Below are 24251 nucleotides of genomic sequence, written 5' to 3'. Positions count from 1 at the left end.
TTGGTTCCCTGGGACAGTCACACTCAGAGCTTGGGTTGTGAGTTGGGACATCTGTGTGTTTGGGGGCAGGGGGGAGGGAGGGAGGGAGGCACCCCAAGCCACTTGTCTGTGGTGCCTGTGGTCTGGGGGACCCAAAGAGAAGTTCTCACTGCTCCCCTCTTCTTTGCCCCTCTTCTCCCGGTTCAGGGTTTGACATGATGCCCAACTACGTGGACTCCAGCCCCACGGGCATCGTGGTGTCCCCCTGGTGCAGCTGTCGTGGGAGCGGGAACATGGAGGAGGAGTGTGAGAAGTTCCTCAGGGACTTCACCGAGAACACCTGCCTTCGTAAGTCCCCACAGTGCCGCCCGGCCCCCGGAGCCCCTCCCAGCCCCCCTTTCTCAGAGGCTCCCTGGAGGTGGCCGGAGCCGGTCCCTTCTTCCCCTGGGACCGCCAGGAGCTGGGTGTGGCCTGTGGAGACCTTGGTTCCGGCTCCTGGAGAGTCACACCAGAGCTGTCAGTGGGCCAGCCTCAGTTTTCCATGGGAGGCCTCCCGCCGGTGTCAAGTCGAGGTTGAAGGTTTCTGGTCTGTTATGCAGACAACTGCAGACTGGCTCCTTTGGGGACAGCCCTGTGGTGAGGATCTCGCTGCCTGTCACTTCTCCCTTTAAGGATCATGTTTAAGGGCCCCACTGGAGTCAGTGACTTTTTTCCAAGTCACCAAACTCCTAATGCAAAGGGTAGAGAGCAGGGTGAGCCGTGAGCTCCGTCTGCCTCCACCTCTTCAGACTGTGCACGCCTTCTTCTCTCCCTCCATTCTTCCCTCTGCCCGCCGGTCTGTGCTCTTTGCTGCACGGCACCGGGCATTCAGAGACACAAGTCACCATGCCTGTCGTGCACAGCTTGTAGCCTGACCCAGGCCCTGGTGGTCCCAGTCTGGGGTGAACCTGCGGGGTAAGGGCCATCGCAGGGGCCAGGGCGGGATGCCCAGCTCAGCTGCAGCAGGCAGCCCCTGCAGGCTTCTCGGAGGCTGACCCGTTGAGGGGGGAAGGCATCGGTCAGCTGAAGAGGCAGGAGGGCAGAGTGAGCTGCGAGAACCACAGGCCGCTGAGCCCTGCCACAGAGCACAGGGGCACCGGCAGTTGTCTGGATGGGAGGAGCATCCTCTGCCAGAAGGGGGTCCAGTGGTCCCTGCACGTGTCAGGGTGGTGGTGTGGGCCACTGCGGGGGTCACACTGGGTGCTGGGTGCAGATCTGCATTTCCGATGGGTCACTGTCTGGTCTGGTGTGGAGGGGTGGTGGGTGTGGTTCTGACCAGTGACACACAGAGGGCGCACTCGGGGGGAGTAGTGGCCGTCTTGGGAGAGGACGGTGGCAGCTGTGAACCCAAGCAGTGTGCGGTGGGTGGAGGGGAGACCTGGAGGGGAGAGGTCTTCAGGAGGTGGGCTCGAATAATGGCAGGTGGGTGCTAGGGAGGCACACTGGGGCACCTGGGTGGGGAGAGGAAACCATGGCTGGAAACCCAGGGAAGATGGTGTTGAAAGGGGTGGAGTGGTGCCCGATCAGGTGGAGATATGATGAGTTGGAGGATGTAGAGGCGGAAATTTCCTCAGGCGTTTGGTTATACAGCCACGTCTTGGGGACTGAGTTTTGTCCAGGAGGCTCCATTGATGTAGTCCTCAGTGAGTTGGTGCCACTAACGGGCTGGGAGCCTGGGAGGCCACAGGGAGGAGGGCCGCGTCTGGGGTCTGTGGGAGCCAGCGGCGGGGACCCAGAGGCAGCCGAGTGGCGAAGGAGCCAGGAGAACCTGTGCCTGGGGACTGAGGGTGGGGAGCTTCTGAAGCTCGTGTGGTCTGCAGCCCTCGACGCCACTGAGCAGGGGGTGCTGGCTGCCCTGGGCGCAGCCTGTCCTTCTTACCAGGCTTCCCACGCTCCCCGCACCTCCTCTCCTCATCACCTACATTTCCTTCTGTTCATGTCTCTTGTCTTTTTCAACCTCCCTCTTGCCGCTCCCTCCTGTGCACGTGAGGCCCTGCATCTGAAGGAGAGCCTCAGCACACTTCAGTCTGGACAGCTGCACTCTGTCGGGGCAGGGTGCCCAGGGCTGAGATGGGGAGGGCAGAAGTGGCAGAGGTGGCCCCTGATTTCTCTGTATCAGCCTGTCTCGCCCCCCGCAGGGAACGCCATCCAGGCCTTCGGCAACGGCACAGATGTGAACCTGTCTCCTAAAAACCCCTCGTTCCCAGCCACGCAGGCCCCGAGGGTGGAGAAAACGCCTTCTTTGCCTGATGATCTCAGCGACAGCACCGGCCTGGGGACCAGCATCATCACCACCTGCACATCGGTCCAGGTGAGGAGGCGCAGCTTCACAGCTGGGAAATGAGCCAGGGCAGGCCGAGGGCCCAGAGAAGCACATGATGTCAGAGGTGGGTGTGGGAAGGTAGCAAGCGGGGGTGCGCAGGATCCTCCCTTTGGTCAGGGGCCCGAGAGGCCGGGAGGAGCCGGTGGGGGCTAGTTTCCCACGTGTTCATTCTGAGGCATTCGCCTTGCGAGTGTGCAGCACCTTTTCTGTGATGGGCTCGTGCTAGGTAGCATGGGGTACAGGAGGAATGGAATGGTCGCCATGCATTAGCCACCTGCTGCTTCCCAGGTGTGTGCCAGTGGACTCTACCTACTTCATTGGATTCTCTCACAGTGAGGTGCCGGCGTTCCTATTTTACACACGGGACCCGATCCAGAGGCCCAGGCAGCCTGCCCCAGGTGCCCCAGCTGGCTAGAGGCGACAGCAGATCCCACCTGCCTCTGACTCTGAGCCCATGGTGACCGTTCCTGTGTTCTTCCACCTGATGTGCATTATGCACTCGGTGTGAGACGCTAGGGAGGTGTTGGTGAAAGAGCGCACCGTAGCCTGGGTTTTGCGGTCCTTGTGGTGTTGTCCGAGGTCGGGCCAGTTGCACGAGTCAGAGGCATGGATTGTGGTCAGCGCCCCGACGGGACGCAGCGACACTGTGGGGTCAGGTCACAGGGCTCCCTACTCAGGCTTTCCCTCTGCCGACCCGCCCTCCAGCCTCCCGCAGGAGCTGCAGTGCGTTCTTGGCTTAGGGGGCTGGTTCTAGTCCGAACGCACTTGCACACTCAGTGACACACACTCACATACACGCGTACTCACTCTCATACACACACCTGGAATGAAGAGTTTGAAATGGGGCTGAATGCAGACTTTCGGGGGCACAGCGGAGGGAGGGACAGGGCGGTGGTGGGCAGTGTGGCGCAGGGGAGGCTCCAGGCAGGAGTCGGGACCGGACTGTCCCAGAAGGTGGTGGCGGGGGCGGGGTTGGGAGCACAGCCTGAGCGTAGGTGTGCAACACAAGGGGCACAAGGCCTGGCAGTGTGTCAGGCAGTGAAGACACCCGTCTGAATGGTACGTGGGCCTGTAGGACCCACCATGGGTGCACACTCGATGCATAGGTTCAGTCGTGCTGGAGGAGTGGGTTCCGGAGGACTGGTGCACAGCGTGAGGCTAGCTGACGGTGTTCCATTCTGTGCTGGATGTTCGCTGAGGGAGTAGGCGCAGGACCTTCACTGTTCCACCTCTCTCTCTCTCTCACACACACACACACACACACACACATGGAGAGCAGTAAAGGTCAGGGATATCGCTTGTGCTGGGTATTTCGCAGCGAACACATGTATCCGGTTGTCAGGATGTATGGCTGAAATACACAGGGGTGGGCGAAAGCAGGTTTGCCTCTGTGAGCGTGTGAAACAGTTTATTGTTGAGTCATTTATTAATTATAATGTTTTCCAAATGAATACCTGTAAACCTACTTTTGCCCCATCCTATATGCAACTTCTGATGATCCATTATAATCTCAGTCAAGTTGGAAAGAGAAACCTGTGTCAGAGTGGGCAGGGCTGGGTGTGGCAGAGGCGTTCAGGTCCCCGGGCACCCACTGCACCACAGGGCCGGGGGCTGGTGCCGTGCTGGTGGTGAAGCCCACCCCCTCCTGCCCCCTGGCCTCCATGTGGACTCACGTCAGACTCAGCAGGTGCTCTCCCCTGTCCCCCGGCCCTGTCAGGTCACCCCTCCTGATTTGGGCTGAGGTGGCTATGCCACCCTTGGGTAGGTCCTAATTACACCGAGCATGCTTGAGCGGTGGCCGGCGGGGGCCGGGAGGCCTGCTGCACAGACAGCTACCAGCTCAATTTCATGCTAGAGCGGCGGGCAGCTTGGGCAGGCAGTTTGGACGGTCAGGGCTGTGCCACCTGTCGGGAGACCATGCTCTGGAGTGGCCCACACATCCCTCCAACCCCATCAGCCTCCCCGTGTCGCCCTCCCTCCCCTACCCTGTCGGGGCGAGCTCACCCCAGGAGATGCTGACTCAGCAGGTGGCTCTCGCCGTGACCCACTGAGGGTGTACAAAGGTCAAAGCAGCCATGGCCTCCTGCCCTCTGCAGCCCCTTTAGTGTCTGAGGACTCGGACTCCTTTTGCCCCATTTTACGTTAGAAGTCTGCTGAGTTGTTTCCTGGTTCCTGTTCACCTCGGCCTGATTTTCTGCAGCCCCTGCTTCTAGGGGTCCCAGTGGAGGTCATGCCCAGTCCGTACATGTGGTCATGGACGTGACATGCCTGGTAGGCTGAGGGACATGATGCTTGGTGTCATGAGTCCCAGGAGCTGGGCCGGGGAGGCTGCCTGCAGGGGTGCCCCAAGGCCTGGCCCCCGAGACACTCCACTCAGGGTCTGTTAGTCCCGTGCCTCTGGGCAGGACAGCTGGGGGCAGCCAACCCAGGCAGAGAGGGAGAGATGCAGACCTTCAGAGGTTTCAGTGGTGGTCTTTTATTTTTTTAAATTCTCACTCGAGGGGAGATGAGTATTTACTGATTTTAGAGAGAGAGGAATGGGGGGAGGGAGAGAGAAATGTAGACGTGAGAGAGAAACATCGATTGGCTGCCCCCACACAGGCCCCACCCAGGGATTGTGCCCTGCTCTGACCTAGCATCACACCCGCAACCTTTTGGTGCACAGGATGACACTCCAACCACCTGAGCCACCCGGCCAGTGCCTCAATGACAGTCTTTTTTTTTTTAATTTACTTTTTTAAATATATTTTATTGATTATGCTGTTACAGTTGTCCCATTTCCCCCTTCACTCCCCTCCACCCTGTACCCCCTCTCCCACCCACGTTCCCCCCCTTTAGTCCATGTCCATGTGCCATACTTATGAGTTCTTTAGCTTCTACATTTCCTGTACTATTCTTGCCCTCCCCCTATCTATTTTCAACCTACATTCTATGCTACTTATTCTCTATACCTTTTCCCCCCTCTCCTCCTCCCACCCCTACTGCTAGCCCCCCATGTGCCCTCCATTTCTGTGGTTCTGTTCCTATTCTAGTTGTTTGCTTAGTTTCTTTTGGTTTTGCTTTAGGTGTGGTTGTTAATAATTGTGAGTTTGCTGTCCTTTTACTATACATGTCTTTTCTTTATCTTCTTTCTTAGATAAGTCCCTTTAGCATTTCATAAAGTAAGGGCTTGGTGATGATGAACTCCTTTAATTTGACCTTATCTGAAAAGCACTTTATCTTCTCTTCCATTCTAAATGAGAGCTTTGCTGGATAGAGCAATCTGGGATGTAGGTCCTTGTCTTTCATGACTTGGAATATTTCTTTCCAGCCCCTTCTTGCCTGTAAGGTCTCTTTGGAGAAATCAGCTGACAGTCTGATGGGAACTCCTTTGTAGGTGACTGTCCCCTTATCTCTTGCTGCTTCTAGGATTCTCTCCTTCGTTTTTACCTTGGCTAATGTAATTATGATGTGCCTTGGTGTGTTTCTTTTTGGGTCCATCTTCTTTGGGGCTCTCTGCGCTCCTTGGATTTCTTGGAAGACTGTTCCCTTTGCCAGTTTGGGGAAGTTCTCCTTTATTATTTGTTCAAATAACTTTTCCACTTGTTGGTCCTCCCCTTCTGGTACCCCTATAATTCGGATGTTGGAACGTTTAAAGGTGTCCTCGATGGTCTTACGCTTTTCTTCGATTTTTTGAATTCTTATTTCATCATGCTTTCCTGCTTGGTTGATTCTATCTTCCTTCTGGTCCACTGTGTTGTTTTGAGACTCAGATTCTTTCGTTTCACTATTGGCTCTCCTCCGTGTGTCTTCCTGCATCCCTTTTATGGTAATCTGCATTTTTTCATGTAATTTGCATCCAAAATCAACCAGTTCTGTGAGCTTCCTGATCACCAGTGTTTTGAACTGTGCGTCTGATAGATTGGCTATTTCTTGGTCACTCAAAAGGATGAGTCCTGGGGGACTGATCTGTTCTGCTGGAAACATGTCTTATGTCTTTCTCTATCTCTCCTATTATTTTATTTATTTATTTATTTTTTCTCTGGTCTGGTCGCTCTTGTTACGTTGCGGGGCGGAGCCTTAGGTGTTCACCGGGGCTGGGCGCCCCAGTCGCTAGATTGTGACGTTATATGTGGGGGCAGGGGTGGGAGCGGGGACAGGAGGGATCAATGGCAACTGTTCCGTACTCCTGGAGCCAGACACTTCCCTGGGCTTCTGGGCCGTGAGCTCTGCCCTGGTCCACAATTGCTGCCCCACTGATTCCCCCAGCCGCTGCTTGCGTACTCAGGGATCACCGCTGCACCGCTGCACTCTGGCGCCCCGGATTGCTGTCGCGCCGATTTTGCGCCAAATTTCCCCCGACCTACGCGCGCCTGTGACCCGCGCCAGCCCCGCGCCCGCTTGGCTTGTCGTCCCCGACCAGTCTGGATGTACGGGTCTACTTCAACTTCTTGGCTGTCCGACTTCCATTTAGATAAATCCTCTGACAGTTCTGATATTATGACTGCAAATCATTGTTGTAAATTATTGTTGTTCTGTTCTTGGTTGTGCGAGGAAGTACGGTGCGTCCACCTATTCCTCCATCTTGCCGGAAGTCCAATGACAGTCTTTTTAATGAGCACCTCCTGCTGCAGGTGTGGGGTTCAGGTGAATGGCGCCCTCGCCTTGGCAGGAGGCTGTGTGGGTGGTGTGTCCCCTCTGCAGCCTACATCCCCTCCCTCAGCCTCCTGGTGTGGAGGACTCCATGGTGGCCGCTGTGGGGTCCTAGCAGGACAACAACCATGGCTACAGAGGTGTCCCGAGGGGAGGGCAGAGACAGGAGGCTGAGGCCAGGGTGGCAGGGCCAGTCTCGCTCTTCCCTGTGCTAAGGGGCCCCAGTGACACAATCTCCTTTGCTTTCTGTGTCTCCACTGGCCAGTTTCTGCTCCTACCCTATACATTGCCCATGCGTGTGAAGGAATGAAAAATGTGTTAGGAGGGGTTGCCACTGCCCCTCCCAGCACACACCTGCATGGGCTCAGCAGCCAGCAGCCACCCACCCCTATTTCCTCTTCACTCCAACTATTCCCCGACGGGTCTCTTTCCTTGTGCACAGGCCTGTGGATGTCAGGGTGGGGTCTCCATCCTGTCCTGTGTCTGTGTGTCTGTTAGGCACACATTTCTGATTTAGATGTATGGCTTGTTCCAAAGCTTTGAGAAACTTGTACACATTCCTCATTTTCTTCCCTCCTTCCAGCTCTCCCTCATAGCCATTCATTTATTCCTCCATCTGTGCATTCATGCATTTATTCAACACAACTTCCTTCTGCGTGCCACTAGATTCCAGGCACTGAGGCTGACAAGCTTACTCGGCCAGTACCTCGGTCCTATGCTGGTGGGGTGGACACGCTCAGATAACCAGGGGGAGGAAGTGATTGGCACACAAAAAAGGCTGGTCCTGTGCTGTGGGATCCAGCGCAGGGAGGGCTGGTCTGGGCTGGCAGCAGAAGCAAAGGTACACCCACTGCTAGGCTTGGTGGAAAGGGAGAGCTGGCCACATGGAGATGTGGGAGTAGGCTGGAGAGGGGGAGGGTGCCCTAGGCAGAGGGGCAAGTGGAGCTGAGGCAGGGAGTCAGGACAGCATGGGATGGAGTAGGGGGTGTGTGGGCCAGCTCTCGCTGGCTGCCCTTTCGGATAAACTACGTTTTATTGGAACAACACCACACCCTGATGTTCACACACTGTCTGTGGGCATGGCAGACAGGCGTCGAGTGCCGGCCCCCTGCGGAGTGATGTTTGCTGCTCCAGGTCTGGGGACCGCAGCTGGTGCGTCTGGGCCAGAGCACGGAGTGCTGACCTGGAGGGAGGGGCGGGGTGAAGCCTGCTGAGCTGGTTGAGGTGGTGAGTGTTGAGGGGCCACGGAAGGCTTCTGAACAGGGAGTGTTGCAACGAGATGGAGAACTGTGATTTAGGAAGACATCTGACAGCTGGTGGAGACTGGCTGGCAGGAGAGAGAGACTGGCGGGCTGCTGTCTGAGATCTTGGTGATGGTAAGAAAAGGAGATGAACTAGGGGAGCGGGATGGAGGAGCTGTGAGCTATTGGGGGTGCTGCGTACAGCAGGGAGGTGACCGAGGGCACTGAGGTTTGGAGCCTGGGCTCCAGCAGCAGTTTTCCCATAGATGCGCTGACCTAGGACTTCGTCCCCGCACCTGGGCCAGACCAGTGAGGCTCTGGGATCGCCAGACCTGGCCGGGGAGTGCAGACTGAGGCGGGCAAGGCAGGGGAGGAAGATGATAATTTCCTTCCAATTTAAACCTTGCCTTTGCCGCCATCCTCCCTATGAGTCTGTGTCCCTCCTCCAGTTCAGGTCCCCCAGTGCCACCTGCACAGCCAGCTCTTTCACTCTTTCATGCTTCTGGCAGTGTCCCACAGTGTGGGTCAGCTCTTCTGCAGGCCTGTGCCCACCTCCGGGCTGGGCCTCGCCTCTTCTGGCCCAGCAGCCCAGGCGTGTGTCCTGTGGGCAGTGTAGAGGTGTAGACCCTGAGCTTGCTTCCGGGGAAGGAGAGGCTCAGAGCAGGGATGGGGGCAGGGGCTGGGACAGCCCGCCTCTGGTGCCCTAGCCTCGTTCTACTGGAGTCCAAGCTGTGAGATGGGTGTCAGGGGCAGCCTGGGGCGGGGCGAGGGTGTGGCTCAGGGGAAGGATGCAACCTATTTTGCCCCTTCTGTTTATTGAAATGGGGTGTGGATGCTTATGTCTCTCACTGGGGTGTGAGCAGGGCTGTGGCCCTTCATCTTTGGAACCCCTGGTGGGAGGGAGCACTGGGGGAGAGTTCATGGTCAGGAGGAAGGCCAGGAATTGGAACCTCCTGTGGCTTTCGAATTAAATGATGGGCCTTCTTCCTCTCTGCGCCCCACCCCTCCCATGTGCCACTTCCAGGAAAAGGCATTGATGGGCAGACACTAGCACCATTCTGTGTGCCCAGGACTAGGGGAGGGGCCTTGGGTTTGCCATGGGAGAGGTTATGGCACCCTGGGCACAGCTCTGCTGCCTGTTTCCTGGAAGCCAGGTGGTGCCCACCGGTGGCAGACTCTTCCTGTCTTAGCTTCCTGAGCTGCTGGGGTGGAGAAGAGGCGGGAGGCCAGGGGCTCACCTTCCTGCCCTCTTCCCTGGCCCTCCCTGCTCTCCTCCTAGGTCCGGCCCTAGGGGACCAAACTAAGCTCGCTTGGCGTCACGCCCTGTGGAATTAAGGAGGCCTTACATTTGTGCAGAGTTGTGCTGTGCCACGTGAACTCCCGTGCATTGTCACGTGGGTCAGTGAAGTACATTTGTTGGTCCCTATTTTACAGATGAGGAAACTGAGGCTCCAGTGGACGGAGGGACTTGTCTCGGGTCGTTGGCTGAAACAGACTGGAGCCCAGGGCTCTGGCCTCTCAGGCCTTCCTTCCTTCCTTCCTTGGGTCAAGGGACGACCCTGTGGGGGGGTGGGGTTGGTGGTCACGAAGGGTTAGGCCCTTCCAGCTACAAGAACAGGCTGGAGGGGTCTGAGGACAACATCTGTGCACTAGACTGCATAGCGCTCGAGGGAAGAACTTGGGGACAGCCCAGATGCCTCCGTGTCACTGTCTTCGGCACGGCAGTGTGTGGCCCTCAGCCCTGGGGCCCGCAGGACGCGATATTGCGGGTGCATGAGACTTCCTGCGAGGGCTGTGAAAAGTGCGTCCATGATGGGGCACTGATGGGGTGTGGGGGGGGGCTCCTGTGCCTGGTCTTCATAGAGGCCAGCGCTTTCCCCTCCCCAAGTCCCCGTGGCCCTGGTCAGAGACCACAGCGGCCCTGGGCTCCCTCGGGGCTGGCCCAGGGCGGTGTGTGCTTTCTCATTGTAGTGTGGGTGGGAGGAGAAGGTGAAGGGGTCCTCCTCCGGTCCTTCTCCTCCTCCTGTGTTCCCTGCCCCTCCCCCCTTCTTCCCCCTCTACTCCCTCCCCCGGGGAGTAGTGTTGGGGGCGCTGAGCCCCTGATGGCGGGTGGTGGGTCACAGAAGGGGGTGTGGCCGGGCTGTCTGATGGAGCTGTTTCCTCAGACTGTATTTATTTTACACAGTAGACTATTTATTAAAACAATTCTGTGCCTGACTCCCGCATATTAAACAAAGTGGAGCTGCATTGGTGAGCTGGGGCTGAGGACCTCGGTCCAGCTGGCTGACCACACAGGCTTGGGGTTTTAGTGAGTGCGGTGGCGGGGGGTGGCTGCAGGAGGGAGACTCACCCGCCACCCAGGGACCAGGAGGGCAGGAAAGGAGGCCAGGAAAAATAGGTGCTGGGTTGGGTGGCCCAGAGCCGGACAGGCCACAGGACGGCACAGGTGGGGACTGGTGGGCTGGGAGCTGCCCACGGAAGCGACCAAGTGAGGGTGAAGGTTGGAGGCAGTCTGACGATGGTGGCCACACGGTCCCTGGGGTGGGTGCGCGCGTCCTTCTGGCAGCGGCCTCCCGGCAGCGGCCTCCCACAACCCTGGCTGGGGCTGCCCTTGGTCCTGGGCGGTAGAATCCAGCCCGTGGGGCCAGAGGCCTAGGGGCACATACCCTTTTCCATGGGTACAGGTTGGTGGCTTGGCTGGGCCGGGTCTTGGCACCTGGGGTCACTGGTGATGTGGTCTTGGGCAGGATCCTTCAGGTCTGATCCCTAGTTCCAGGGGGGACTCCTCATCACTGTGGTCACATCGCCAACTGCAGTGACCCTGCCCTTGGCTGGACCTCTGTGTGACACCTGGGGCTTTGTTTAGCTGACCAGATGCCCTGGGTGGTAGATTGCCTGTGATGTCCCCGGGATTACTGATACGTCTGGCTAAGAGCTGTGATGGAAGTTGATTTCGTGGGCTTCCTGGTTGCTTCTGGGGGCCAGAGAGTCCCCACAGTTGCCTTAAGAACCACGCCATTTGAAGCCAGGATGGAAACAGCACATCGCCCAGCTGGCTCCGGTGGATCCCTGCTGCGATGATGATAACAGAGTCCTCTGGTCCTGCATCCAGGCGCTCACACCTGGGGTGCAGAACCCCGAATCATCACCACGCCAGCTTCCCCTTCTCATTCCTCTCCCTGACCACAGACCTTCAGGTGCCACACACCTGTTTAGGTGGAAAGGGTGGCACTCGGCACTGTGGCCAGATGTCCGCCTAACGTGCAGTGGTGGCAGACATCACCAGTCAGTCACAGCTCTCCTCCCCATGAGCCCAAATGAGGACTTGTGGTCTTCCTGGAGCTGGCACTCAGACGCCAATTCTGACCCATGGCATTCATTCATTCATTCATTCTTCCATGTATCTAATACGACGTTTACTCAGCTGCTGTTATGGGCCAGACACCGGCCAGTGTGAGGAGAGCGAGGCCGGGTCTCTGCCTCATTGAGAAGAGCTCTGGGTGTGGGAGAGAGACCTGTGAGCAGCTGATCACTCGAATCACCTGTAGGATGGAGAGCAAAGTTAGAGCTCTCTCCTTCAGGAGTTTGGAGGATGCCAGGGTAAAGCCTGCGGGAGGGGCCTGTGCTTTGCATGTGTGCCTTGTGCCTCCTGAGCCCACAGTGGCTGGCAAGGCCCTGGACTGTGGGGTCTCATCTGAGTGATGGGACAGAGCTCGACCGCAGACACAGCCATCCTTACTAGTGCCTTCTCTCCCACAGGAGCAGGGGCTGAAGGCCAATGGCTCCAAAGAGCTGAGCATGTGCTTCACAGAGGTGAGTGGGGGCAGAGTGCAGTGTTGCAGGGGACTGGCGACAGGGGGCTCTTTCTGGGTGAGCCTCAGGCTCAGAGCCCTCAGACCCCATCATGGGCTGGGCCAGCTGAGCTCCTGGTCTGCCTGCACCTCAGTGGGCATGTGCTCAGCTGCCGGGGATGGGGGCTGGTGCAGAGGCTGTGGCCAGGGTCCTTGGCTGTCTCTTTGGGAGAGGCACGAGTGGCTGCTCTGAGCGGGGGCCCTCCCAAGCCTCCCCGACTCCTTACAACAGACATCTACAGTCTGTCTGAAACTTAGATGAGGAGAAAGGCCACGTTAGATTCCACAGGAGGAGGAGAGCATAGTCAGAGACAGGCAGGGCACGCTTCGTGGAGGCGGAGGGGTTTGGGAAGGAACGGGAAGAGCAGAGCCGCTCACCCCTCTCCCCTGGCCTGTGTCTGCGGGCCTTCTTCCTCACGGGGCAGTGTCATCCAGGTTGTTCTGGGGACTGTGGCCCTGTGTTCCCCAGCTGGAGGGCTCAGCCCAGCTCGCTGGAAGCCTGGCTCTGTCTCCAGGCAAGAGTGCAAAGGTGGGTCCCCTGGCTGGGCTGGGAGGGCAGGGGCACGGGGAGGCCTTTCCTCTGTGGGCTCCCAGCCCTGCTGACTCAATTGGTTGGTTTGTCTTTCATGGTCTCTTTTTGCTTCTGCCTCGCCTTCTACTGTGGCCTCAGCTCACCACCAACATCATCCCAGGGAGTAACAAGGTGATCAGACCCAACTCAGGCCCCTGCAGAGCCAGACCATCGGCCGCCTTGACCGCTGCCTCCTTCCTGGTGTTGAAGCTGGCCTTGTAGGCTCTGGGCGCCGCGTCTGGAGATTTCCGAAAGCTTTGTGGACAAGGGCACCCGCCTGATGAAATGAAAACACGCACACACACGCACACACACATACACACCTTGCAAAATTTTTTCCCACCTTGTCTTTGAATCTGTCTACTCCCAGGTTTCCTCTCTGGAGAAGTTTTTCTAAACGAAACAGACAACAGGCGGGCAGCCTGAGAGCCGCCGGGAGGTGCCCTGGCAGGGGCACCCCGGCACCGAGGAGGGCACGAGGGTCTAGCCGTGCCCTGCACTTTCTCCTGGCCTTTTCTTCTCTGGACCCTGTTGCTGGAAGATACCAAGATGGGACCCCTGCAGCCCGAGGGACTGGTGGCCAACCCTGCCTGATGTGGCCGGGGCAGGGTGGTGGCTGCTGCTCTTCTCAAGTTGCCCACTCTGGGGACTTGCCAGGGGCTGGCAGGGGCGTCAGGTGGCAGAGCATCAAGGCTGGTCCCTGGGGTCCAGCTGGGCATTTGTAGCACCTCCACTTGGCTTCAAGGGTGGCGTTTATTTTGGCCCCGCCCCCCGTGGGCTTGGTGGGTCTGCTTCTGACTTGTGGAGGGCTGTGACACGGAGGTGCCCCTCCCCCAACTGTAGCGTGGGGGGCTGGGCCACTCGCCCCACCTGGGAGAGCCTCTGGGGTGGTGGGGGCAAAGCTTGGGCACCATCTCAAGGCTGCTGCCTCCTCCTTGGTGGCAGGAAGTTTGAAATCAAAGAGAAACGATTCTTTTGGTGGGTCTCTGTCTGGAGAGAGGGGCTGCTGAGAGGGGCAGAAAAGACCACGGGGTCGCCCCCTGCCCCGAGCTCTGGTCTCTGCAGCTCTCTCCTCCCTCCCGCCTTGTCTTTCTTCATTTCCAAGGCGCACACCAACTGTATGTACGTGACGTCTTTCCCTGCTCAACATATATGTATATACACGTCATATACATATACTGTGTGGTTTCCCCTTTTTTCCTTTTTTTAAGAAACAAACCCATCAAAATAATACCCCAGCAGATGAGCGAAATGTATTATTGTAAAGTTTATTTTTTTTATAACATTGTCTATGATGGGATCAAAGGAGGTGGACTCCCTGTGTCCCCGCCGGCCGGCTGCCGGGCGGGGGAGGGGCTCCTGCTCGCGCTCACGCCAGCCCAGGCCCCAATAAACGTCCTCGGAAGCAGCCTGTCTCCTGCCTCGCTCCGGTGTGCCTTGCCCCACTCGGTTCCTGGCCCCGTCCGCACCTCGGCTGCTTCCCTGGGGCTCCCAGTGGGTCGTCCACCCTGAGCTCAGTGTGGGTGCTGAGGCACTGTTAGGAGACGGCGGCACACTGGGTGGGTCTGAGGGTGCCGAGCCTGCTGGGCCACGCACCTGGCGGTCCCACCTCCCCTTCCTGGTCAGAGCCAGCTCCCTGTGGGGGTGGGCCCCAATCCGGAAGGGAACGCAGGTGGCTGTGAGGATGGAAGTGGGGGCGGCACTTGACGTTGCACTTCGGGTATGTTTGTGTCTCGGGGCTGCCTGGGTGGCCCTGCAAGTGGCCCTGCTAGTCTAACGTTGAGGGGGCTGGTGTCTCCCCGTTGGGACTACCAGTTTATTTAAGGTGTGTGACTGTGAAGGCAGGGACCTGGGCCCTTGGGTCCCACCAGGGAAGGGTGACAACTGTGGTTCACCCCTTCTTGTTTTCTCCACTCAGCACCCACCTCCACCAGACATGCACCCGCCATGCTCTCCTGGAGTCTCCCAGGAGAGGACCAGGAGGGTGCTACTAGCTGAGTGTGTGCATGTATGTGCAGGCGTGTGTTCACGTGTGTGTGAGCACACAGGGCAGGAGGGAGGGGGAAGATAGCCAGGTGAAGGGATGGTGCCACTGTCACCATCAGAGATGGTATGACATTTCCCACTGTCCCCACCCTAGGTCCCTCCGGGTGGCTCTTGTTTCTGGTCACATGCGCCATGTCCACGGTGGTGGCCCTGGCAGTGTTCTGTGTTCTGGCCCCTGTGCAGAGGGACGGTGAGCCAGCCATCGTCCCCACCTCTTCCCCATCACCGCTGGCCTGACTGTGTGGGGAGGCGGCTGTGGGGGCCACTTGGGATCCATGTTTTTTGCCAACAGCAAAGTCTGGTTAACTTAAAGGCTTGGGGCGGGGGAGGCGGCTCACAGCATCTGTGGGAGGTAGGAGACCACGGAGGCCAGGACAGGGCCAAAGGCCATCTGAGGGCTAGACGGCAGGATCTACGGGGCCTGCACACTGCCGTCTGTGACGAATGACTGCCGACTGTCACCCAGCTGGCCGCATTGGGACCCTGCGCCTCCCTCCCGCTGTTTTGGGAAGCGATGATACATCACGTCTGGCACCCCCGGTGGGAAATAAGCCCTTGGATTGCATAATGGGGAAGAGGAAATTTCCCAAAAAGAAATGGAGGTGCCACGAGGAAGGGAAGAATGGATTCTGGACAGCTTTACTCCGCCTTAAAACATCTCCCAGGCATCACGTGGCTAAAATTTCACCATTAAATATTCATTCCTTTGGTGGAGATGACTCCTGTTCTCTGTGATCCTCTGAAGATGTGTCAATAAAACTGGGAAGAATAAAATGTTAGTATTTTAGTGTCAATTAGCTTAAACAGTTTGATTGAGTCTTGGTAACCTGAAGACATTTGGGCCAAGACACCGAGATTGGGCCTGGGGGGAGATGAGGGACCAGGGACAGGAGAGAAGTTGGGAGACCGGTGGGGGCTGCCAGATGTAGGTCTTGAATTATCTGTCTTTTGGGAGAGTCATCAGGCACCTTTACCCCAGCGTCGTCAGTCTGTGCAGTGAACTCTGCTGTCAGCCCCCCGGGGACCCGCGATCTGGGACATACACTGTCTGCAAGCCCGTGCCACCCAGTGTTTTTTAGGCTCCAGTGTCTTGTCAAGTTGGAGCCGCATAGGAATGTCACTCCCCTCGCCGGGAAAGCTTCCAGCCTGGGGTGCGTTTGCTCAGCCGAGAACATCAGCCCGCCACCTTCCTTTCAATGCAGCCGAGCCCCCCGTGGCTGTGGATCCCAGGAGGCAGGTTCAGGAGCTTGGGATTTGGCCTCCAGCGAGCCGCGCCCTGGTGCTGTGCTGACGGGGAGGGGACTGTACAGCTGGCCTTGTTCAAAGACCAGACGGGGTTACGTTCTCGTTTCCTGTACCCCTGCCTCTGTCTTTATGACCTACTTGGCAACACAGGTTTCTTGAGACAGCCCAGCTCTGCCCTGATTTGATCCTCGGGCCCCAGCTGGACCCCGTTCTCTCCACCAGGCTGTCTTGACCCCAGGCAGCTCTGGGCCTGCCCAGGTGGCTGCCTCCTGCCTGCCGCCCGGCTCCTGTTCACAGCCCACCTGCTCACAGAGATGCCCACCCGGAGCCCCAGTGCCGCCTAGTGCTGGTCCTCGGCCTCAGGGTCTAATGGTCCATGCATTTAACCGCGTGCCAACAGGCTGTGTGCGTGTGTGTGCACGCATGGCTCCCGTCCCTGTCAGCTCTGTCCCGCTGACCACCCGATGCCCGTATAAGACACACTTTCCCTGACTCACATGATAGCCAAGCCCCTGTATGGCCTGCTGGCTAGAGAAATTCTTTGCCAGCCTCTTCTAATCTGTGATGTGAATTTAAATTGGGCCTCCTCCAAGTGGGCTAGGATGCAGGGGGATAAATTAACTGGTCATGCACCCTGGGATAATAAAGTGAACGTGTTCATAGCCGGTTGCCCACTCTTTTAAGTTTCAGTGGGAGATAGATATTTGTCTTTTAAAAGGGGGCTAGATTTTTTATTTTTATTTTTTAGGAAAAACTAGTCATTTGGTGCCAAAAGTGGAAAATAGGTTTGGTAACATTCTTTGTGGGCAGTTGAAGTGGTGGAGAGGCTGGTGGTTTCTAGCCACCTGTTCGACCTTGGTTAGCTTGCCCACAAAATTATATTGGCTGATAATTAAGGTCCTTCTAAACCCTGAACGTGCTCCAGAGGGCAGGAGAAGGGAGGAAAGGGCAGTGACACAGCCGGCACAGGCCACGCCCAGTGGTTTCCTGCCAGGCGCCCCCTCCCGTCTGGATGGTGGCCTCCGTCTGCCCGGCTGGCCACTTGGAATCTTTACGTTCTGCCGTGTTTCCTAGAAACCCGGCCTCGCCACGTCATCGCACACCTCCCACGTTAGAACGACTGAACCGACCGACCGGGCGTTGGAACTGTCACCACGACACTGTTCACAAACTTGGTGGCACAGGCTGCCATGTAACATGTTGTTGCCTGCCACACTCCACCTCCAGAGTGAATCATTTATTTTTTGTGCTGTGCTTCTTGGAACTGAAAAGGGGGAGTGAACATTTTAGAACGGTTTTCATAGAATTACCGAAAACCAAAACCAGGTGTAGATGGTTTAAAATAGGTAGATTTTAAGATTTAACTAACGCTTCCATCATGCTCACCCTGTGTCAGGCACTGTTTTGAGTTGCATGGGTATTAACTCCTTTCACTCCCCTGGGGTGTGGTCAGGCTGGCTCCGTGTCCCCCTTCCACAGAAGGGCAGACGGAGGCACCAAGATGGTACAGAGGGGAGGCGGTGGTGCTTAGGCGCAAGCCCAGGTGGGCTGACTTGTGGTCTGCACTTTAACTGCTGCGCCAGGCTGCCAGCCTGCCACCGCCATATTGCACCCTGCCTGATGGCTGCCCCCCACACCCCCCCGGGCTCCAGTTAATCTGGGCTTCTCTGCTTCCATCTCATCTCCCTCCCCAGCCTATGGGGCAAATGGTGAGGGAATTCTGTAAGCTAGTTCATTAAATCAACTGTGGTATGGACTCCAGAAGGGGGAGAAGTGCCAGGAAGATGCTGCCCCAGCTGTGGCCCCAGCCCCAGGCCTTTCTGGTGGGGTAGTGGGGGCCAGGAGCAAGCATTCCACCTTGGTGTCTGCCATCCAGCTCTGGGGTGGACAGTGACCACACAGGGAACGGCTTTGCCTGGAAGATGGCATCTCCAGGAAGGGGCTGGCCAGCTGGGAACCTGCTTGCCTGACTCAGGATTGCTCTTGCCTTGGGGGCACCATGGTGATGAGGAAATCAGATACACTGGAGGCAGACAGACCTGGGTTTGAACTCCAAATCCCTCATTGACCAACTGGGTGACCACATCTAGCCTGGACTTTGGGGTTCCCATCTGTAAGTGAGGATGGTGGTCACTGCCTTTTGGGACCACTGTTGAGATTAAATGGGATACCTGAAGTGTCCAGCCTGCTGTGCCCTTCCCTTCGCCATCTGGGTGTGCTGCCCTGTGCCTCTGTGGATTCTCGGGGCCTGCCTGGCTGGCCAGGGGTCCTGCTCCTGGCAGTGGGAGGAGCTGTGCAGGTTCCATCCTCAGAGCTTCTCTCTCCCTCCTCCCCCTGTGCCCTAGGAGCTTTCATGGGTTCCCCGTGGCAGACACAAGCCTGTGACTATCACCAGGTCCTGGGCTGTGCTCTTGGAAGCAGTGCCAAATGGAGCTGAGAGGGCAGGACAGGTGAGGAGAAAGCAAAAGGGGACCTCCTCATATCTGTAAACTGCAGTTGATCTGCCTGCCACTGGGAACAGTGGCTACGGAACATCCTGGTGTCATGTTCCCCGGAGTCCCTTTGATTGGCCACCTGCTCTCCACTCATGAAAACAGTGAGGGCACTGGTTCAAAGCCCTGAACAGAAAGCACTGAAAGCTGGGAGCAGGGGCAGTGTTAGCACTGTCGGGAGGTAGGCTGGTGTGGGTCCCTGGGGGGCTGAGGCCAGACCAGAGTGGCTTAGCACCCATAGGATCTCAGGAACTTTCTCCAGGGAGGGAGTCTCAGGCCCCCCAAACTAGCTTTTGAGAATGAGTTCAGAGTCACCTTGATGCTTTCTGAGCAGAACCACCATCTCTCCCCTGTGACTTCCCTGCAGAAAAAAGGCAGGCAATAATTTGAGCATTGGATGATGGGTCCACAAAGTCTGGGGTATAACCGAAAGAATGTCAGGGCACCTGGGTTCAAACTCTGGCTTGGCCATCCATTAGCTAGTGACAGCAGTAAGTCACCGAAGTCCTGTGAGCCTCAGAAAGGTTGCTTTGGATCACTTTGCCACCCCTGCTCTAGATGATCTCTGAGACCGAGCACTCAATCTCAAAGCACAGTCTGGCCATAGCGCTTTGGCGGTGCTGATGGACGATGGGGCTGAAGTTGCCAGTAGGTTGGAAGGAGAGAGAGAGCAGTCACCACTCTGATGGGTGAGGTGAACTCACAGATGAGTTGGTGGGAGAGAGCCAGGAGGAAAGGCCCTATGTTGGGAGAGAAACCAGGCGGCCTGTGGGCCACACACACACACAGGTATGGCCTGGAGCTCGGGGGCTGTGTGTGGGCTGTGAAGTTGTGCTCTACGTAGGGGCTTCAGGCCAGGAGGGCAAGTGGGGCTGAAGTTCAACTGCACCCACCTATGGCCTTCACCCTGTGGAGGGACCATTGTTCCCTGGTTTGCATGAAGGCATCTGCGAGTGTTGGAGCAGGACCTGTGGCTGAGGGCATGGGGCTGGGGGGAGAAGGACCACTGCCTGCAAAGAGAAGGCTGAGGTGCGGCAGCAGAGCCCCTGAGAGCCCCTGAACGGCTGTCAGCATGTTGCTTAACCAGGCTGGGCCCCGCGGCCCTCATCTAAAGAGGGAAAGCTAAGAGGTGCTCCTCTCCCAGGTGCCAGTCAACAGTGGGATTCCGCGACACTATGACTGCCAGCTACTTCTGAACTCACCAGCCCGGCACAGAATACCTGGGAAGGAGATGGAATTTTTTTCTCTCAATAAACACTGCTACCCTGCTTGGCTGCTCTAATTTTTCAGCAAGCGTCCTGTGCAGAGCTGTGGACTGCTGCTGTGGGCTTGTCCTGCGCACAGCTCATGGTGGTGCCCCTCATGCGCTGCCCCTGCCCACTTCTGCCGAGACAGTGTTTCCTGGAGAGTCAACACCGGCCAGGCCACATGGAGCAGTGACTGGCCCAGTCCTGACTGCCCTCCCTGGGGAGGCCACTCTCCGCTTACACTCTTGACCTGGTCACTGCTCATGAGCCTCCTCAACATGGACCACCTAGACCAGAAGCGCCTGATTCTCCTCTAGCTTCTCTGCAGGAGTTTGTCCAATGGCCATGGCCATCGAGACACAGGCTTCTGGGAGAAATTCTTCTCAACTTTTCCTGGGCCTGCACAGTGCACTGCTCCTCCCCTCCCCCACCCCCACACCCACCCAGCAGGTCGACAACTTCAAGTAAAGGCCACAGCTGTCGCCCTGCTCCACTTAAAACCAGAGTCCAGCCTCACTGGCCAAACAAATCCTTGTGGGATGACACTTCTGGCCCAGGCCATCCTTCACTTTCATCCTCATTGGAAGATGAAAGGCCTTTTTTTCAGGGCTCTGGCAACCTGAAATCACTCTTCTGGGTTTTAAAGCTGGGTGAGTGTGAGGCCACACTGAACCAAAGGACTCACCCTAATATTCCAGGAAGGGTGTTTATAGCGTTTCTACCAGGGGGCTGTAGACATAAATGTTTTTTTTTTTTTTTTTCTGAATGGAGAAGACTTAACTGTATTGATGATTCGAAATGGCCCAGAAGTGCTATAATTCTGGGTGATATGAGTAGCCTCTTGCCAGACCCACAGACTTGCCCAAACCCATGCACCTCACTATCTGGTCCAGGGCAGCTGCATAAGGGGCAGGTCTGGGGCAGTCTGAGAGTGTTTGTGCAAGCAGCCACACTGCGGGGACCGTGCTTGGGAAGGGAGCTGAGGACCACGTTACTTGTTGGCAGGACGTGTTCACACCACCCAACCGCTGCCCTCAGCCTGCCTGGGCCAGCTGCTGGGGCTGCCTTCCCCATGCACGGTGGGTGGGTGCAGTTCAACCTGGGCATCTCCCTGTGGATTGGAGAGTCCACAGCTTTAGCATGAAATGTGACGGTGGCAGGAGAGGGTGAGGACTTCAGGTACCACCTCCTGAATAATTTTGACTGGTCATGTGGTTGATTTCCAGGGGAAGATTAGTACTCCCAGGAGTACCCCCTCAGATCCTGTCCATCCTCTTGGGAACTCTGATGCTCACCCCTGGGGGTTGCTTTTGTCGACTGAGGATTGTTAGTGCTAACTCGAAGTCCCCACTTCAGGGTGCTGTGAGGGAAACAGTGCCAGCAGCTTCCAAGCATGGAACAACTTGATGGTGCTACAGCAAGGCTGTGAGGACAGCACAGCACAGCCTAGCCATGAGGGGGCCCCCAGGGCCAGGCAGGCCCCTGTTCAGTTGGGACCCTGTTCTGCTGGTCTGCTCCTCTCTGCTCTGGTCTTTGGTAGAAAGTGTGATCCCCAAGCCAGAAGGGAGCTGACGTGTGTAGCAGAAATCCCTGCCCAAGGTCCTTAATTGGCCCATCGTCATGCAAATGAGGATGCCAAATCCTCACAGTTTGATTGGTCCAAAGGCATTCTCCTGATTGGTCAGAATAGAGCAGCTTTAATTGGAGAGCTGCATAGCTGTGATCGGATGGGGAAAGGCTCAGTCCTACTGGTTGGGATAGGACTCCAGAAACTCCTTTTCAAGGGCTCAGCAGGCAGACACACGGTGTAGGTGGGTGGCTTAGCTTTACAGAGGCTTCACCCCTCGGATCCTATCTGAACTACTCTTTGAATGTGTCGTTTTCTTGAGACACTCTGGTTCAGAAATGGCTGCTGCACTCTGTGTTTTTTTGTTCATTTTTTGTTTTTGTTTTTTTAATTTGAGCCCAGTTAGCCACTAGGAGCCCTCCTTGGTAGGTGTTTTTTCTTTTACTTCAGGGTTCACAGTAGGAAATATAAAGCCAAATTTATCTCTTTCCAAAATGACTATTCTGTCATCCCCAAATCCTTTCTTTAAAAGTCGTGTTTACTATGCATTGATTTGAGATGCCACCTGCCACATTCACTACTTTCCTGTGCACGTTCTGGGCCTGTCCGGGGCCTGTCCTGTTCCATTGGTGCGCCAGTCTGTTCCAGTGACATGCCGTGTTCATTGTTGAGGCTGTATACTCTTCTCCGTGGTCTGTCAGGACTGGTCTCCCTTCACTGCTCTTCTTTTTTAAAAAATTATTTCTCAGGTTTTATTTGCTTGTTTATTTTTTTCATATAAGCTTTCAAGTACTGGGTCTTTTTCCAGGGAAAAACCAAAACCCATTGGTGTATCATTGGGGTTGTATTCAATGTACAAAGTAACCTAAAGACTGTTGACCTTTTCATGATGTTGAATCTTCCCATCCAAGCACACGGGTGGGACCGGGGATGGGGAGAGAGGCGGATGCTTAATGGGGTGACAGCATGGCGAGTCTCAGTACTGAGTCTGAAGCCACCGTTTTCCCCAGGCCATTCCTCAGTTGTTCGAGTTCACTCCTATTATTGAAGTTTATTTAGCAAGATGCACTAAACATGTGACCTCGTTTCATACTCTCCTGAACATCCATTTAAGGCTAGGATTGTTTAATGACCCTGTGAGGGGAAAACAAAGGGAGACAAGTTACATGATCAGTGGGTGCTTGCTCTGTGCTAAGGCTGGAGAGGGGTTCTCCAAGGAGGTAAAGATTCCAGAGGCTCCAGAGCATGTCGCTGGGTTCAGCAGCTTGCTCCCGCTTAATGCAGAGGTGGGATCCTATGGCACTGACTCAAAGAGCATGTGCAAAACAGGCTCACAGCTTTTAAGGTTAGAGAGAGAGCCACTTGCAGATAGCAGAGCTGGGCCTCAGCAAGATGCTGAGATCCATGAGATTTCTCCTTGCTTTTCCACGTAGGCCCTTCCCTCCATCCAGATCAGCCCCCTATTGGTGCTGGATCCTTTGTAGTCCAGCCACACCAAGCAACTCACAGTGGTTGGGGCGGCAATGGCTCAGTGCTCTTTGTGCTCTGGCACTCGCTCCTCCTTCTGCTGGGGTGCCCTTCTCAAAGATGGCTGCCCAGCACCTCTTGCCTGTTCTTCCAGACTTAGCTCCAGCACCCACCACTGCCATGAAGTACCCTGAACCTTTCCGGACTGTCTTGGGGGTGCTCCAGTGCTGCGTGCTTTGGGTCCTCACCCTGAATACTTCCTTCCCCAGGCTACGCCCACAGGGAGAGCTTCAAAGAAGGCCTCCCCAATAGACTCCGAGCTTCTCCAGGTCAAGAACTTGATATGAGTTTCAGTGCTGGATGCATAGAAAGCATCCAATATGTGTCTGTAAAATTGGACAGGTTAACAAAGCAATAAGCAGGAAGCCCAGGTTCAAATCCCAGTCCTCCATCACCACCACTTACCCCAACTAGTGACCTTAGACAAGATATTAAACCTCCTTTAGCCTCAGGGTCTATCCTTGTAAAATGGAGAGAGTAATAACCCCTCCTCACAGGACTGTTAATAGGATTAAATAAGACACTACAGGTAGAATGCCTACAAGGCACTCAATTAATGTAGTTACTCTCACTGCCACTAATGAGATTTTAGTTAACAAGGTTTAAAGCCCAAGCAATTCCTTTAACAGGAGGACAGGGGGCTGGGCTGGGGCTCACATTTTTTATAGGAGAGCTGTTTCTACCACACTCTGCCCACCGCAATTGGCGGTCCTGCTCTGGCTGAAGCCAGCACTCGGTGTGCGGGGCCTGCCCAGGGACTCAGAGTGTCCCAGCTCAGTGTCCTTTGAGCAGCCGCCTTGGTGATGGACATTACAAGCATGCTCCAAAGGCTCTGCGGTCGGGCTTAGCGCCCTGTGGTACTGGGAGCCCGGCAGGGCAGCAGCACAGTCAGAGCCCCAGGAGCTTTCCAGGGAATTCATCAGAAATGCTTAGTGAACACCAAACCCCAACTTCACGTGAGGTCCCATTAGGAAAGCCCTTGCAAAGGCCTGGTTATGTAACCAAGACAACAAAAAATTAGCCCACATGCTCCCCAACAGCAGTGGGGGAGACACCCCATAAGGCCCCCGTCGTTCTCCAGGAGGAGACCGCAGGGAGAACTGCGTGCGGCAGCCCAAGTGCAGGGAGGGGCTTTTCCTCCCAAGAACAGACATCACTGAAAACCTTCCAATCAGCCTGCTGACCCACAGGAGGTCAAGGGCTAGGGATCTTCCCCGGGGGCTGCCAAGTGTTTCTTCACTTCCTAGGAAGGTGAGGGGAGAGGGTGGGGGGACAGAGTTTATGGGCACCAGTCATACACACACGGTGAGGGGAAGCCCACGCTGCTGGCTGGGCTCCCCCATGGTCAGCACATAGCGGGTTCTGCATAAATGGTGTTGAATGGACACGTCTGTACCACCTCGGAGGCTCTGAGCCCGCAGGTTTTTCCAGAGGACCAGAAGAGGTAGGTCAGCAGTGGGGGGGGGGGGGGCAGGCAGATCCCCTTCCCCT

General features: G+C 56.4%; 1 protein-coding gene across 1 annotated transcript in view; it reads left to right on the top strand.

The window, feature by feature from the left end:
• The window catches only part of GFRA2 (GDNF family receptor alpha 2), an 80246-nt gene extending 66202 nt beyond the window's left edge, over positions 1-14044 (top strand). Inside the window, 4 exon segments of the mRNA XM_028522008.2 lie at positions 187-327; positions 2157-2329; positions 11974-12027; positions 12736-14044. Coding sequence (XP_028377809.1) covers positions 187-327; positions 2157-2329; positions 11974-12027; positions 12736-12858 — 491 coding nt within the window. The 3' untranslated portion in view covers positions 12859-14044.
• Positions 14045-24251: the final 10207 nt, after the last annotated feature.

The sequence above is a fragment of the Phyllostomus discolor genome, chromosome 8, assembly GCF_004126475.2.
Source record: "Phyllostomus discolor isolate MPI-MPIP mPhyDis1 chromosome 8, mPhyDis1.pri.v3, whole genome shotgun sequence".
Lineage (NCBI taxonomy): Eukaryota > Metazoa > Chordata > Mammalia > Chiroptera > Phyllostomidae > Phyllostomus > Phyllostomus discolor.
This window is presented reverse-complemented; position numbering and strand designations above follow the sequence as displayed.